General features: G+C 48.2%; 1 protein-coding gene across 1 annotated transcript in view; it reads left to right on the forward strand.

The window, feature by feature from the left end:
* The first annotated feature begins 2,824 nt into the window (after nucleotides 1-2,824).
* PDLIM1 (PDZ and LIM domain 1) overlaps nucleotides 2,825-14,424 on the forward strand; it is a 45,807-nt gene continuing 34,207 nt past the window's right edge. The window contains exon 1 of the mRNA XM_059169398.1: nucleotides 2,825-3,034. Within this exon, the coding sequence (XP_059025381.1) occupies nucleotides 2,939-3,034 (96 nt within the window). The 5' untranslated portion in view covers nucleotides 2,825-2,938. The remainder of the gene's footprint in view (nucleotides 3,035-14,424) is intronic.

The raw sequence follows: 14,424 nt of genomic DNA on the forward strand, positions 1-14,424 counted from the left end.
GTGGGGCTCGATCCCAGAACCCTGGGATCATGACCTGAGCCAAAAGCAGAAGCTTTAACTCACTGAGCCACCCAGGTGCCCCTACATAATTTTTTTTAAAGATTTTATTTTATTTATTTGACAGACAGAAATCACAAGTAGGCAGAGGCAGGCAGAGAGAGAAGGGGAAGCAGTCTCCCCACTGAGCAGAGAGCCTGGTGCAGGCCTGATCCCAGTACCCTGGGATCATGACCTGACCCTAAGGCAGGGGCTTTAACCCACTGAGCCACCCAGGTGCCCTTATTTTACGTATTTTGAAAGCACATTTCCCTGCCTGCTCCTAGTCTTCGCTGTTCTCATTTTCATGCTGTATACTATTCCCTCGTGGCCACACCGTATTTAGCCACTTTCCTGTTATTACTTGATTCCAGTTTTTTGTCATTATAAATAATGTGGCTATAAATATCTTTGTACATATAGCTTTTTTCTTCTTTTAAGTTATGTTCTTGGAATCGGTGCCCAGAAAAGGGATGACTGGGTCAGAGGGTTGACTGTTTTATAACTCCTGCTATGGAAATGAGAGGCTGCTCTTCCATGTGTTAAATGTTCTCAGAGCTTAAATGAAGCAACATTCAACAGCTTAAATGAAGCAAACTCAAGCCCTCTCAGAAGTACTAGTGCCCTATTATATAGAACAAGCCCTTATTGGCACCCACGGTATACCATGTTCCTGCTAGCTGGACACTGGGTATGGGGAGAGGCAGCCCCGCCCGTGGGGAGCCCAGAAGTGGTGCCTTTTTTTTTATATATATATTTTATTTATTTAGTTGAGAGAGAGCATGAGAGGGGAGAAGGTCAGAGAGAGAAGCAGACTCCTCTTGGATCTGGGAGCCCGATGTGGGACTCGATCCCATGACTCCAGGATCATGACTGGAGCCGAAGGCAATTGCTTAACCAACTGAGCCACCCAGGCGCCCAGAAGCAGTGACTTTTCAACCTTTTTCTTTCCTCCTAGGACACAAAATATTCCAAACTGTTGCACAATGAAGGGCAGACTCAGAATTGAACGATTCCCCCAAATTCTGGAGGGACTCAGAACACTAACGTGTTTTCTAATCAACAAAATCTAATCAAAGAGGACATATTTTGGCTTTGATGAAGCAGGTGGCTGGTTCCTGGCTGTACCCCCAACTCCTTTTTCTCAGATTCAGGAATATTAGATGCAAGGGAGGGAGAGGCTTGTGTGGATAACATAAATCCACTTTGATTTCTAAACGAGCAAACCCTTCCCAGACATATGCATTTGTGCTGTGACACAATTGGACAAGTAAGGTGATTCGTTTGTGTGTAAATCTGGGCAGAGGACTCCTCAGTCCCTGTGCCAGGATCACAAGGAGACAGAGCTCTGCTTTTAACAAAGGCATTGAGCTTGTGCTCTGTGTCAAGCCCTGTGCGGTGGCCCAGGTGCCAGTATGAGTGAGTGCCGAGAAATCTATGAAAAGCCTAGACCCCAGAGAGGGTGTGTGGGTATCAGTGTGGCCAATATATTTTGTTTGTTAGATACTAATGTGCCAGGCATTGTTCTAGGCACTGGGATACATACAGCAGTGATCAAAACAGTGAAATACTGCTGCCCTCGTGGAACTAATGCTTAGGGGCGGCGATGGGACAAACAATGAGTAAGATATTAAGAATGTCACGTGGAGAAAAATAATGTAGGGAAGGTGAGAGTGCAGTCTAGAGAGGTTTGAAATAGAGTGCTTAGAAATGGCCTCACTGGTCTGATATCTGAACAAAGAGAAAGCCACGGATGGCTAGGAGAGGAGCATTCCAGGCAGAGGCCCTACCTCGATGCCCTGAGGCATGAGCCGGGAGTCAGGCCAGTGTGGGGTGGGGGGCAGCAGCAGGATATGAGGTCAGAGAGGGAGTTGGGCCGTTCTGTGTGTGGCCCAATAAGCATCATAGGGACTTCAGTTTTACTCGGAGAGGAGTAGAGTAGAGACCCAGGGGACAGCGCAGGGGACTTGGTCTGGCATGGAGAATTCACTTAGGGGCCAGGATAGCAGGGAGCCCAGGTACAAGGCCCGTAGCAAACTGGGGACTCCGGGTTTTGTCCTCAACCCAGGGGTCTTTTCGTGCTCTTAACTCTTGGCCCCTCCCGGACTTGAGGTCTGACCTGTTGGAAAGGTCAGAACCTACAGCGAACTCCAGCCTGGAGGACAGGTTCATAGAAAGTTTTTCAAGTCCCATTCCAACACCGTTAGCATTAGAAAAGTCCCAATAGGAGGTTCTCCTGCGCGGGGAGGCCGGGCAGGGGTGCAGTTACATCACTGACCAACTGTATGGCCTCGGGCAAGTCTTCTAACTAGGGCCGGCTCAGTTACTTCATCTGTAAAATGGGACTAAACGCCCTGACCGCTACATCGCATCAAATGAGATCATTCGAAAGCACCTTTTAAATATCATTATCTTTTACAAGCGGCAGCCGTGAAAATGCAGTTGACCTCAGAGGGCTGAGTTAGCAGGGCACTTCCAAACTCGTTTCCGAGAGCGCCGAGCCGGGCTTTGTCTCCGCGGCGGTGTGCTGGAACCTGCTGGGCTCTCACCTAGCACCCACGACCGGGCTGGGAACGCCGGCGGCCGGCGCGGGAAAGGCGGCAGACCGTGCACTGGGGCCGGGCTGCGGAGACCCGGGGCTGCCCCCCCCTCCTGCCCCTGACCCGCCCCTAGTGCGGGCGCGCGGGGCTGGGAGAGGCCGCGGGCCGGCGGGAGGTCGGGCGGGGCTGGCGGGGCTGGTGGGGCGGCGCGGCCGGGGCGGAGCCGCCCCCGCCCCCGCGCGCTCCCTCCTCCCGCCAGCCCCAGGCTCCCCGGGCCCGCGCCGCGCGCTCTTTCTCCAACAGCGGCGGGGGAGCCCAGCGCACCGCGTTCTGCTCCGTCTGTCTCTGCGGGTCGCTTCGCCATGACCACCCAGCAGATAGTCCTTCAGGGCCCGGGACCGTGGGGCTTCCGCCTCGTGGGGGGCAAGGACTTCGAGCAACCCCTGGCCATTTCCCGGGTAAGAGCGGTCGGGACGCGCAGGAGCGGGACGCACCCGGGCTGGGGAGCGGCGTGCCAGGAGGCGATTTGGGGGGCCAGGGCCCCGCAGGCGCTGCGGGAGACGGCCGTTAGGGAGCCCGGGCCGGAACTGGAAGGGCTGGGCGCATCCAGGTGCGCCTTGCGGCGAGCGATCCCCGTGCGTTTCGGGCCCGCAGCCTCTTCCCCGCCGCGGCGCTCCGGGGCGAGGTGAGCGGGCGGCGGCCAGGCGCGCACTCCCGGTGTCGGCGCGCGAAAGAGGGAGCAGTTTTCGCACGTTCGCTACAGAAGCGCGGCCCGGCGCGGGGACCGCTTTGTCACCCCGCGAGGGCGTGAGGGTCCCCGCAGGACTCGCACGCTGGCAAGCATCACTTCCCGGTTCTTCACGAGTCGCCGAGGGGCATAAAGTAGTTTTGGAAGCAGCTGGAAAGACCTGGAAGAGGGGTGGAGTCGGTGGCAAGTTTCCCCAGCGCAGGTGTGATGAATTGCCCAAACAACTAGTTTTCCATTCTTTGGACTTAAAACACGACCAGGTCTCCCCTCCTGCATACGTTTCCGAGAAAAGGGCTGATTTTTTAAACGAATAAGGCCAAATGAACCCTCTTGGACATTCCTCTTCCCCTGCGGAAGGTGGCCACGCCGTATTTCTGCCTGGCGTTCCCAGATTATCAACCCAACAGCCGCATTTCCCCCAAGGATACTGGGTGGGGAGGGGTTCCTACTTTGTGTGGCGGCTGTGGGGCGGGGGCTGGCGGGGAGAGTGTTGCTTGAAAACTTTTTGGACGGGTCTCCTTTCTTTGGGAAGGCCCAGGTTCAATCGGAGACCACCAGGCCCGTTGCCCCCAACTAAAGCAGACACCACCCGGGAGACTCAGACTCAGGGTTTGGAGGCCCAGGCTTTGGTCATCTCCTCTAGACTAACTGTAATGTTCCCATGGGAGTTGCCTTATTCACTGCCTGCACCTAGACGGCGGCCAATAAATATTTTCCGACTTAATGAAAAGGGAGAGCACAAAGCAGTCTCTGGGGTCCATGCCCTGCCTAGAGGCCTGGTGTTCCATTTTGGGGGCCATCTGCTTGCTGAAGCTGACCCTAAACTTGCCTCCTCAGCCATCTGAACATCTCTTTGTTCTTAGTGGGGAGGAGGGAGAGAGAAGGGAAGATCCCTGTGGCATTTTGTTTTGTTTTTGTGTTTATTTTTTTTACTGAAATCCCCACCTCCAGAAGCTGAAGGAATATGGTGGGTGGTGCGGGAGGCAAAGTACTGGGAGCCTCTGCTTGGCTTCTCGGCCAGCCACAGTCCTAGCCACATTTCCTTCCAGGCGGGTCTAGCCCAGTGAGGAGGTCTTCTCTGATCATCCCATCAAAGCAAAGGGGGCAGGTGTCTCAGTTCGTGGGCCCTGTTCGCTATTTCTTCTACCTGCTGTCCTGAGGGGACTTCTTGGATTCTTTGGGTAGGTACATGCTGTCTTCCTACTTACCCGCCGAATTCCTCAAGTGTAGGTACTGTGCTTTCTCCAAGCCTGGCACACAGCTGAACCTGGCCGTCCCCAGTAAATGTTTGCAGGCTTATTAATAAATGCTTGTCTAGGGAAGGCACATTTAGACTCCCTTACCTCATAGTCCATTTGTCCTTGCTCTTTGTGTCTATAATTAACCTGTCAGCCCTTTCCACTTCTGAATTTATATATGACACGAAACCCTTTTTTAAAGAAGTGGAAGATATATGGCCGGTCTGTTAAAAGGGCAGTTACCACCCATCATTTTAACTGCTTTAAAAAGTCAGTGCAAGTGGCACTGTGCAGGAATGACCATGTAGCGTGGAACCCACAAGACTACATTCACTGGTTTGTACCTTAAATGTATTTCTTCATTGCGTTATGAGCGATATAATGTTTAATGAGCATGTACCGTGCAGTGCCGTGGGAGTCCCAGATATGAGAGGACAGAGCTCCGTTTTCAAGGTGCTCAAGGTCTAGGGAGAGAAGCTAATCTTTATAATGCCCTTGGCAGTTGCTTTTATTGAAAAGTGAAAGTGACTCAGAGGAGGTGACGTTCTTGTGTTTCAGGGTGGTTCACTTGTTTCTTCTCATTTCTATGTGGAAGGAACGTGCCACCTCCTGGGGTTGGGAAAGTGGTCATTAAGGGGCCTGGGGGGGTCGTCACGATCTGGTGGGGGTCTGGTTTCTGCTTCAGACTTGAGCTGTACCTGGGGGTGAGCTTTCTGCTGTCTGAGGCTTCCTCCTCCATCTCTGCCATGGGGATAACCCCAGCCACAGGTGGCGAGTTCAGGAACATCAGAGTGCTCTGGAAACAGTGAACAGGAGTGGGGAGGTATGAGCAGTGACAGACATACACACCCTCTGGTTGGTAGGTGTGCTACGTTTATCATTTTGGGCGGATACACTTTACTAGTATGGTTTTATATATGTAGACTATGAGTCTCCACACCAAAGCAAACGTAAAAGTTACAGGAGGAGAGAAGTGCCTTTCGTTTAATTATGTTTGCTCTCTCTTGCGTGAATTACTCTGATATTGGCTCTACTCTTTCTTTAAACTGCTAAAGCTCCCGAGTGGAACTGTAGTCTTGTGTACTTGAAATTGTTTCTTTTTCTTTTTTGAAATAAAAGAGTCCAAAATATAGATGCAAAGCAAATAATTATGAAATAAATACCTGTATAGTGCCCCCACCCAGGTCAAGAACTAGAACACTACCAGCACCCCAGTTATAAATAGAATAAATAAATAGAATAAGCACACCAGACATAATCCAGTCCTGACTTAGGAAAAGCAACTCCTTGTTTTTCTTTATAGTTTTACTCCCTAAATGTGTGTCCTGAACACCATGGCTTCATCTTACCTGTTTCTGGGCAGAATCCTACAGATCCTGTGTTGTGTGTGTGAGAAGAGCTGCTTTCACGCCTCATTGTTCTCATGAGTGCTACTGTGATAAAATTTCAATCCAGGTTTTCAGCTTTAAATGTACATAAACCAACTTTCTTCCTTTTCCCAGTTTCTCACTTGAGGCCCCTACCTTGGACTCCCTGGTGATCTAACCACACACATTTGCCTCTGTCCCCTGAGATTTTGTTCTCTGTCACTTCTTGCTCCAAAGCTTCAGTTGGCCATCTCCTTGAGGTGGTCTCCCCCCCCCCCCCCGCCCATATCAATGTCTTATTTCCTCTAGTTGCTTTCAAGGGAAGCCTTCAGAGAATCCACACCCAGGCCAAAATTGCTGCTCAATTTATGTTGACTGTTTTTCTCTCCCAGTAACTGACAAAAGACAGGAAGGGGTTGGGCCAGAGATAAGGGGGTGCTCTTGCTGGGAGGAGCTGTCACTTGCCTCTTGAGTAAGCCTTTGCTAAGAGCAGTGTGGTTTTATGGAGAATGCTGTACCCTTTGCTTGGGCATCCTAAGGGAAGCTTAATAATGGATACTTTGTCGCCAGAGGGCCTTTTCTGATTTTGAAGAGCCGTTATTTTCAGACTGAAGTAGATTTATGTCATATCCTAAAGGTGGAAAGAGCAGGGCCTGCGTGTCAGATTGTGAAGGGCAAGCAATGTCCATAAAGCCTCGTTCCGCATTAATAGCCCTTGCCCTGCTCTCCCTCACCTGGGAAATGTTAGCTGCTGCAGCTGATCATGGTTGATCTACAGCGAGAGGAGGAAGAGGGTCCATCAAAGGGAATAGCATTTAAGTGCTTCCAATCATTTTTTTTTTTTTTTAAGTCCTCTCTACGCCCAGTGTGGGTGCCCCTGGAATAGCACGTGAGTGAATGGTTGAGCCTGCTGGCAGGAAATCCACCAGGCTTCGTCAGGACCTCTGACCAGATATTCCCCCCAGCCCAGCCTCCTATATGCCAGGGTTGGTCTTGGAGGAGGAGAGGGGAGAAGAATGTCTTTCAGGGATTGTTGCAAGGCCGATGACCAAGAGGAGATTATCACCTAACTGCCAAGGTCACACTCTCCTCAGCGGATCAGGACTCAGAAAAGCAGCAGACAGGACAGTCAGTCTTATGCCGGGAGCAGGCTGGGGACTGGCTTCCAAGCTGTGCTTGTTCCCCACGCCATCCCCTTGCTCTTAGGAGAGGAAAGCCTGCATTCTTTGCCTTTCACAGAGAAGCTCCAGTGCCTGTAGGTTAGGTAATTTGTTTGAATTTACATAGTTTTTCACTTCCTTTTAAAAGAAAGGGTAGAAATTGGGTAAAAACGAGCAAACATGGCTAGGGCAGAAAATTAATTTTTTAAAGGATGATTGGACTTCAGTGTGTGCCCATGGAAATCCTGGGGAAGTTGCTACATATCTGTGGGTTGCCTACTAAGGGGTCCAGGGCAGGGACTCAAGCTGAGCTCTGCTCCAGTCCCCAGCACCACAGTGGGGGAGCCCTGGGGTCAAGGTGCACACCTTCTCTAGGGGCTGCTTTTCTGTAAAGATAAAATAATAAACAAGCAGACCCACTGGTCTTGTACCCTTTAAATATGAGAGCCTACTCTCTGTTGTAAAAAGTGTTCTGGCATTGGGCATAAGGCATTGGTCGTACCTTCAACTGTGAGTTAAGAAAATGTATTCTGAATTCAAAAACGTTTTTAGATGAATTTATGTTATGTTATTAATCTATGAATATCTGTGTTGAGATGACTCTTCTGTTAATCATAGGAGCCTCAGTTTACACTGGAAAGATTGTACGAGATATATTTATTTGACCAGCTTGCAATAATGACCACAGTTAAAATGTATATAGGACATTTTAAATACCAGGCACTGTTCTGTGTGCTTAATATATTCCCACAGTCATCTTTACACGTATCTTGTGAAGCGGATCCAATTAAGACACCCATTTTGCAGTTGAGGAAACTGAGGGATGAAGTGTTCAGTACTTGGCCTGCTTCTTACAGGTGATGGAGCTAGAATTTGACCCGCCTGGCTTCAAAGCTCGTAGCCTTGATCTCTTTTTCAAAACAACTACTTTAATAGCACCTGACATTTCTTGAACACTCACTCTGGGCTCCATGCACTCCTGCCTTATCTTTTGTGCTCCCCACAACCCATGACACAGATAAACAGGACACTCAGTCCGTAAATTGCAGAGCTGGGATTCGAAGTGAGACAGCCTGGATCCCAGGCCAGCTTTAACCACTCTCTTCTGCCTCTTAATCACCCATGACTGTCAGTATTTTATTGGTGGTGATCATGGCACACAGCTCAGCTCCGAGAAGTGCTAAAGGTAGTACAGGGATGATAGGATGGGTAGGGGGGACCCTCTTGGGTGAGAGAGGAACCCGCTGTACCCCTGAGCGTTAGCTGTGGGGGCCCTCCAGCTGCTTTGTGGCTTCCACCCTAGAGCTCCTGGAGCTCAGAGCATCCCAGGGAGCAGTGCCTCCCCCTCCCTATTCCCCTGCAAAGCCAGAAGCCCCCGCCTGTGAAAACTGACAGTCCAGCCCCCCCACCCCACCCCGAGGACAGTGGAGAACAGAAGTGCAGAGGATTTGATGGGTTAGAGAGAAGCCTGCCAGTTTGGGGCAGAGGGAATTTGGGGGCAGTTTTTGGATCAAACGAAGATGACTAGGGATAGACAGATGCAACTTATCTAGCCAGTGATGGGCCAGGAAAGTAGCAGCCGAGTCAAGGCCAAAATGAAATGGACCCACAAACTCAGAAAGGAAAAGGAGGTAATTTCCGTGTGGCACTTAACACCCTGTGTGATTGTTAACCCTTCCGTTAGACTTAGCTCAGGTCAACTACAAGGCTCATCCGTAACTGAGGCCTGCTGTGCCCTTTCATGATGTAGAACACTGCTTTCTTGCCGCAAACATTAAAGATGATTTCCCAAAGGAGCACGGGTTCTTGACCAAGGACTCAGGACCCGGTTTTTATGGCTATGACTACTCCTCTGTCACATGAGACAATAAGGACATAGGTATGACCTACGGAAGATAAAGATGTCTGAAAGGCATACACGTGGGCCAAATTCAGATGGTACCTCAGTGATTTATACCCATTAATTTTTAAAACAAATTATAAAAAATACTCATGGTTCTAAAGCTGAACGTACCCATATCCTACGACCAACAATTCCGCTAGTTAAATACTCCATGGAAATATGTCTGTATGGGCAAGCCAAAAACATGTCAAGAGTTTCCAGAGCCGCACTATTCACAGTAGCCCCAAACTCAGATGATTTCCGTGTCTAACAACAGTAGAATGCATAAATGGATGGCAGGGTAGGTACGGGCCACAGGACAGCAACAGGAATTGCAGCCGTGCACAGTGACACAAATGAGACACACACAGGCACACTGTGTTGAGAGAAAGTGGGATTCCAGTTGTATAAAATTAATCAGGCAAAATTAACCCATGTGTTAGAGGTCAGGGTCAGAACTCAGTGAAGGGAAGGAGGCAGAAGGAGCCTTTGGAAGCTCAGTTGTGTTTCTTCATTGAGTGCTGGGTTCGTGGGTGTTCTCCCTGCGTGAAGATCTGGCCCGCTGTGGATTTAGAGCTTATGCAGTTTGCTGTGTGCGTGTTGTACTTCAGTTAAGACTTTCTATAGAAACTCTCATGCATGTTATCAAAAAATCAAATAACAAAAACACGGAAGGCATACAGCAAGAAGTTCCCCAGTCCTCCTTCTCAGAGGTCAACACTGCCAACAGTTTGAAACTTTTTAGACTTTTTTCCATTCATGTAACTTTTTTTTAAAATTTTTTCAAAGATTTATTTATTTATTTATTTGACAGACAGAGATCACAAGTAGGCATAGAGGCAGGCAGAGAGTCTGATGCGGAGCCGATCCCAGGACCCCGGGATCATGACCTGAGCCCAAGGCAGAGGCTCTAACCCACTAAGCCACCCCGGTGCCCTTGTAACATTTTTAATACTGAAGTACCATATCATAGTAACTTACATGTCTCGTAGAAGTCATCGTTTTGTACTTTTTGCCTTTTTTGTACTGTAGCAAATCAGGAGTTAAACACGTCCCGAGGAGCGCCTGGGTGGCTCATTCGTTAAGCAGCTGCCTTAGGCTCAGGTCATGATCCCAGGATTCTGGGATCGAGCCCTGCATAGGACTCCCTGCTGGACGGGAAGCCTGCTTCTCCCTCTCCCTCTGCCCTGGCTTGTGTTCCCTTTCTCGATGTCTCTCTCTCTGTCAAACAAACAAATAAATAAAAAATATCAAATCTTGAGAAAAAAAAAAGCTTAGGAAAAAAGACGTCTTGATGTCCCACAGTCTCAGAATCCGCCTGCTCTGGGTTCTGACTCGGTCTTGTCTATTCCTTAGCCCTGTGTCAGTACCCTCACTTGTAGGGTGGGGATAATAGTGCTTGTCTTCAAAGGTTGTGGGGAGGATTAGGAGGATGTACAGAGAGAACCTAGCACTACAGCCACCACCTGGAAGGCATCAGGTTGTGGTGGGGCCGTTAAAAAAATTCCAGTGGTGATCTGTGCATTGAGTGCCGATTACATGTCAGACACTGTTCTAAATTCTTGACACCTATGATGTCACTCACTCTTCCCAGCAACCTAATGAGGTTAATGCTATCATCAGTTTCATTTGATACATGAACTGAGGTATAGAGAGCAACTTGGCCAAGGTTACATGTTTAGTCAATGGTTAGGCTTTGAGTTATAGATGGTGATTATTGAAGTGATTTAAAAACACATGGCAGGGGGCGGGGGTTGTGCCCATATGGCTTAGTCAGTAAAGCCTGTGACTCTTCATCTTGGGGTTGTGAGTTTGAGCCCCATGTTGGGTGTAGGGATTCCTTAAAAATCTTAACAAAAATAAAAATAAAAAAAATAACACATGGGGTTCCTAAGGGCTTGTTTGAGAGATTCAGTGATTTCTTTCTTTCTTTTTTTTTTTTTAAAAGATTTAATTTATTTATTTGACAGAGAGAGAACAGAAGTAGGCAGAGAGGCAGGCAGAGAGAGAGGAGGAAGCAGTCTCCCTGCTGAGCAGAGAGCCCGATGTGGGGCTCGATCCCAGGACCCTGAGATCATGACCCAAGCCGAAGGCAGCGGCTTAACCCACTGAGCCTCCCAGGTACCCCGATTCAGTGATTTCTTGACAAATGAGGATATTTTTTTTTAAAATTCATTTTTAACTATATTCCTACCTAAGAAGTGATGTGTGGTCTTTCGCGCTAGGAGAGCTGTCCCTTGGAACTGCCATCCCTTAGTGTGAGGAGCTTCCTTTTACACTGAGTGGGAAGCAAAGCTGGATTAGAGCACTGCTGATTAAATGGTTATAGAGGAACCAAGATCATTTTGAAACATTCTTGGCGATTTTCAGGCAAACCTGTATAAGCTCCTATAGCTGCTGTGGCTATATAATGTAGCTTGAAAAAACAAATTGAGTCAAAAATCTGACTCAAGAGACTTCAGTTCCACATCTAAATGGCATAGTGCAGGAGTAGGTGCTGCTCTGTTGCCCAGCTCCAAATCTTCTAAATTTATATTCTATTTTGATACAGCCATTACATCAATGGAGGTTGACCCTGAAGACACGTGGCATTGAGATTGAACTTGAATTCCAACGTACCTTATACCAGCCTTGTTTTATATGAATGCTGAATTAGATCATTATTTATGTTATCTCTCCTACTTGTAAGAAGAACTTAAGGTGATTTACCACATATATTTACAGTATTTCAACACAAAAACACACATAATAAGATTTTTAAAAAATTGGAATATAGTAAAGGAAAGAGATGTGCCAGGATCTTTAAATCAGGTGGTTTCTGTAAAGGCACACCACGTTGAGTTGTAAGGGGTCTGGCCACGGCAAAATAGCACCATGGTGAGTGATTTAACATCTGGAATGAAATTACTTTTACAGTATGCAGTTTGCATGTCATCTACAAAGATGTTGACCAACATAATAGGTGCCACACATATATGTACACTTTTTTTTTTCACTCTGTTTCAGTGAGAGAGAAATACTATTCTAATGGATATTCTTTCAAGGGCCTTCTACATCTCTTAATAGAAATGTAAGCCCTTGAGGTTGTTTCTGGAGGAGCTAAGATTTTAGACTCTAAGTATTTTTGCTTACCTTATAACTTCATTCAGGGAGAGAGCTTCAGGGGAAGGAGTAGTCAACCACCTCCTTGATGTTTCCAAACCTGGTGAGCATCAGCAATTTCTGGGAAGCTTTACAAAATATATAGATTCCTGGGATCTGTGTAGAACCTCTTCAGCAGGTCTGAGGTGGAGTGTGGAGATCTATTTATATTTTTAAAAACCCCAGGGGAGGGCGCCTGGGTGGCCCAGTTGTTAAGAGTTGAGCTTCTTCTCAGGTAATGATCCCCGGTCCTGGGATCAGCTCAGCGTTGGACTCCCTGCTCAGCAGGAAGCCTGCTTCTTCCTCTCCCGCTGGCCCTGCTTATATTCCCTCCTTGCTGTCTCTCTCTTTCTATGTCAAATAAGTAAATAAAAATCTTTAAAAAACAAAAACAAAAGCCCAGGGGGATCTGATGACTGACCTGCTTGGGAACAGTTGCCTCATCCTTGCAAATATCAGAGTTCTCCTGAGTTACTGGTGATCTGGTCCATTTCTGGCCTGAAGCATGGATGCCAGTTCCAAGGGGGCAAGGATAACAGTGTTCTCTGGACGTTCAGGAAATTGCCCTGTATTCCTGGACACAGGTAACAGTACCTTCTGAATACAGACAGTTTTCCCCTTAGGGGAAAAAAGGCTCTGCATCAAAACTGTTAAACTGTTGGACATGTATTTGGTGAAAATCCCCTCGCTGTCAAAAGGGTTATAATTCATTTTTTAAAAAATTTTATTTGTTTATTTGACAGAGAGATACAGTGAGAGAGGGAACACAAGCAGCGGGAGTGGGAGACGGAGAAGCAGGCTTCCCGCTGAGCAGGGAGCACATCACGGGGCTTGATCCGAGGACCCTGGGATGATGACCCTGGGATAATGACAGACACTTAACGACTAAGCCATACAGGTGCTCTGAGCTGTGCATTTTCTGATGATCGATGGCAACTGGTAGGGCAACGTTCCTGTGTCCAGGGCCCTGGAGCACAGTGGGGGCTGTGCCAAATGGAGAGAGAGCTGATGTCTTATCTAAGAGGGCGGGGGTCCTCAGCCTGTGCTTATTGTTTAGGTCCAGAATTGCTGGATTTTTCACAAGAAGCTGCGAATGTAGACATTTGTGTGAAATTTACCAGCATGTAAATATTGGCAAGTTTTCCATCGCTTGTCAAAGTACAGTCTTTTTTTTTAATAAAGATTTTATTTATTATTTATTTGACAGATAGAGATCACAAGTAGGCAGAGAGGCAGGCAGAGAGAGAGAAAGGAGGAAGCAGGCATCCCGCTGAGTGGAGAGCCCGATGTGGGGCTCCATCCCAGGATCCTGAGATCATGACCTGAGCCGAAAGCAGAGGCCTAACCCACTGAGCCACCCACGTGCCCCCCAAAGTACAGTCTTTTTATTTTTATTTATTTATTTCTAAAGATTTTATTTATCTGACAGAGACACAGTGAGAGAGGGAACACAAGCAGACAGAGTGAGAGGAGGAGAAGCAGGCTTCCTACGGAGCAGGGAGCCCAGTGCGGGGTTCAATCCCAGGACTCTGTGACCATGACCTGAGCCAAAGGCAGGTCATGGTTTTTTAGAAAACAACAGGTTCTTACTGCCGAGTCTGTGTGTATACCTCCAGCCTCATCCCCTTTCTCTCCCTGTACTTCCTGGGTTTCATCCATGCCATCCACATGCCATTCCTATAACTTGGTGTGCTCTTTCCCACCTCCTGTAGTGCCCTTACATAGTTTTAAGCAACACCTCCTCTTGGGAGTCTTCCCTGATTCCATCTTTAGGCTCCCATTCCTCTTGCTTCCCAGCTAGTCAGCACTCCCCAGCTGTGGTACATGCCTGTCTCCCCCAGCAGACCATGAGCACCTCCATGGTGGGCACCATCCTTTCCTGGCCGATATGTATCCCACTGCCTTGTGTGGTTCCCAGAATCTGTAAACAGTAGCTCATATTTCTAGAGATTGACATTGTGCTCTGTGTGAACCATTTCTTGTAATCCTTGTAACAGCCTTCTGATGTCAGGACTGTTTTCCCTCCTGGTTCCTAGGTGAGAAGAGGGGACGTGTCGTGCCCAAGCATACTTAGGTCACAGGAGGCAGAGACAGGACTCTAACCCTGGCCATCTGACACTTCAGAAGCCACACCATAATCAAGGAGCTGCACTCTCTTTCAGGATGCACTTAAGGAATGACTGATGAATGAATGAAGGAGAAAGGGAAAATGGGAACAGAGGAGGGAGAAAATAGAAACCTGCGGTCATCACAGAGGAGCCTGTGGGCAGGCTGTATGCTTGGTTCTAACAGCCGTATTTAGTTATTTAGCT

This window comes from Mustela lutreola, chromosome 4, assembly GCF_030435805.1.
Source record: "Mustela lutreola isolate mMusLut2 chromosome 4, mMusLut2.pri, whole genome shotgun sequence".
Classification (NCBI taxonomy): domain Eukaryota; kingdom Metazoa; phylum Chordata; class Mammalia; order Carnivora; family Mustelidae; genus Mustela; species Mustela lutreola.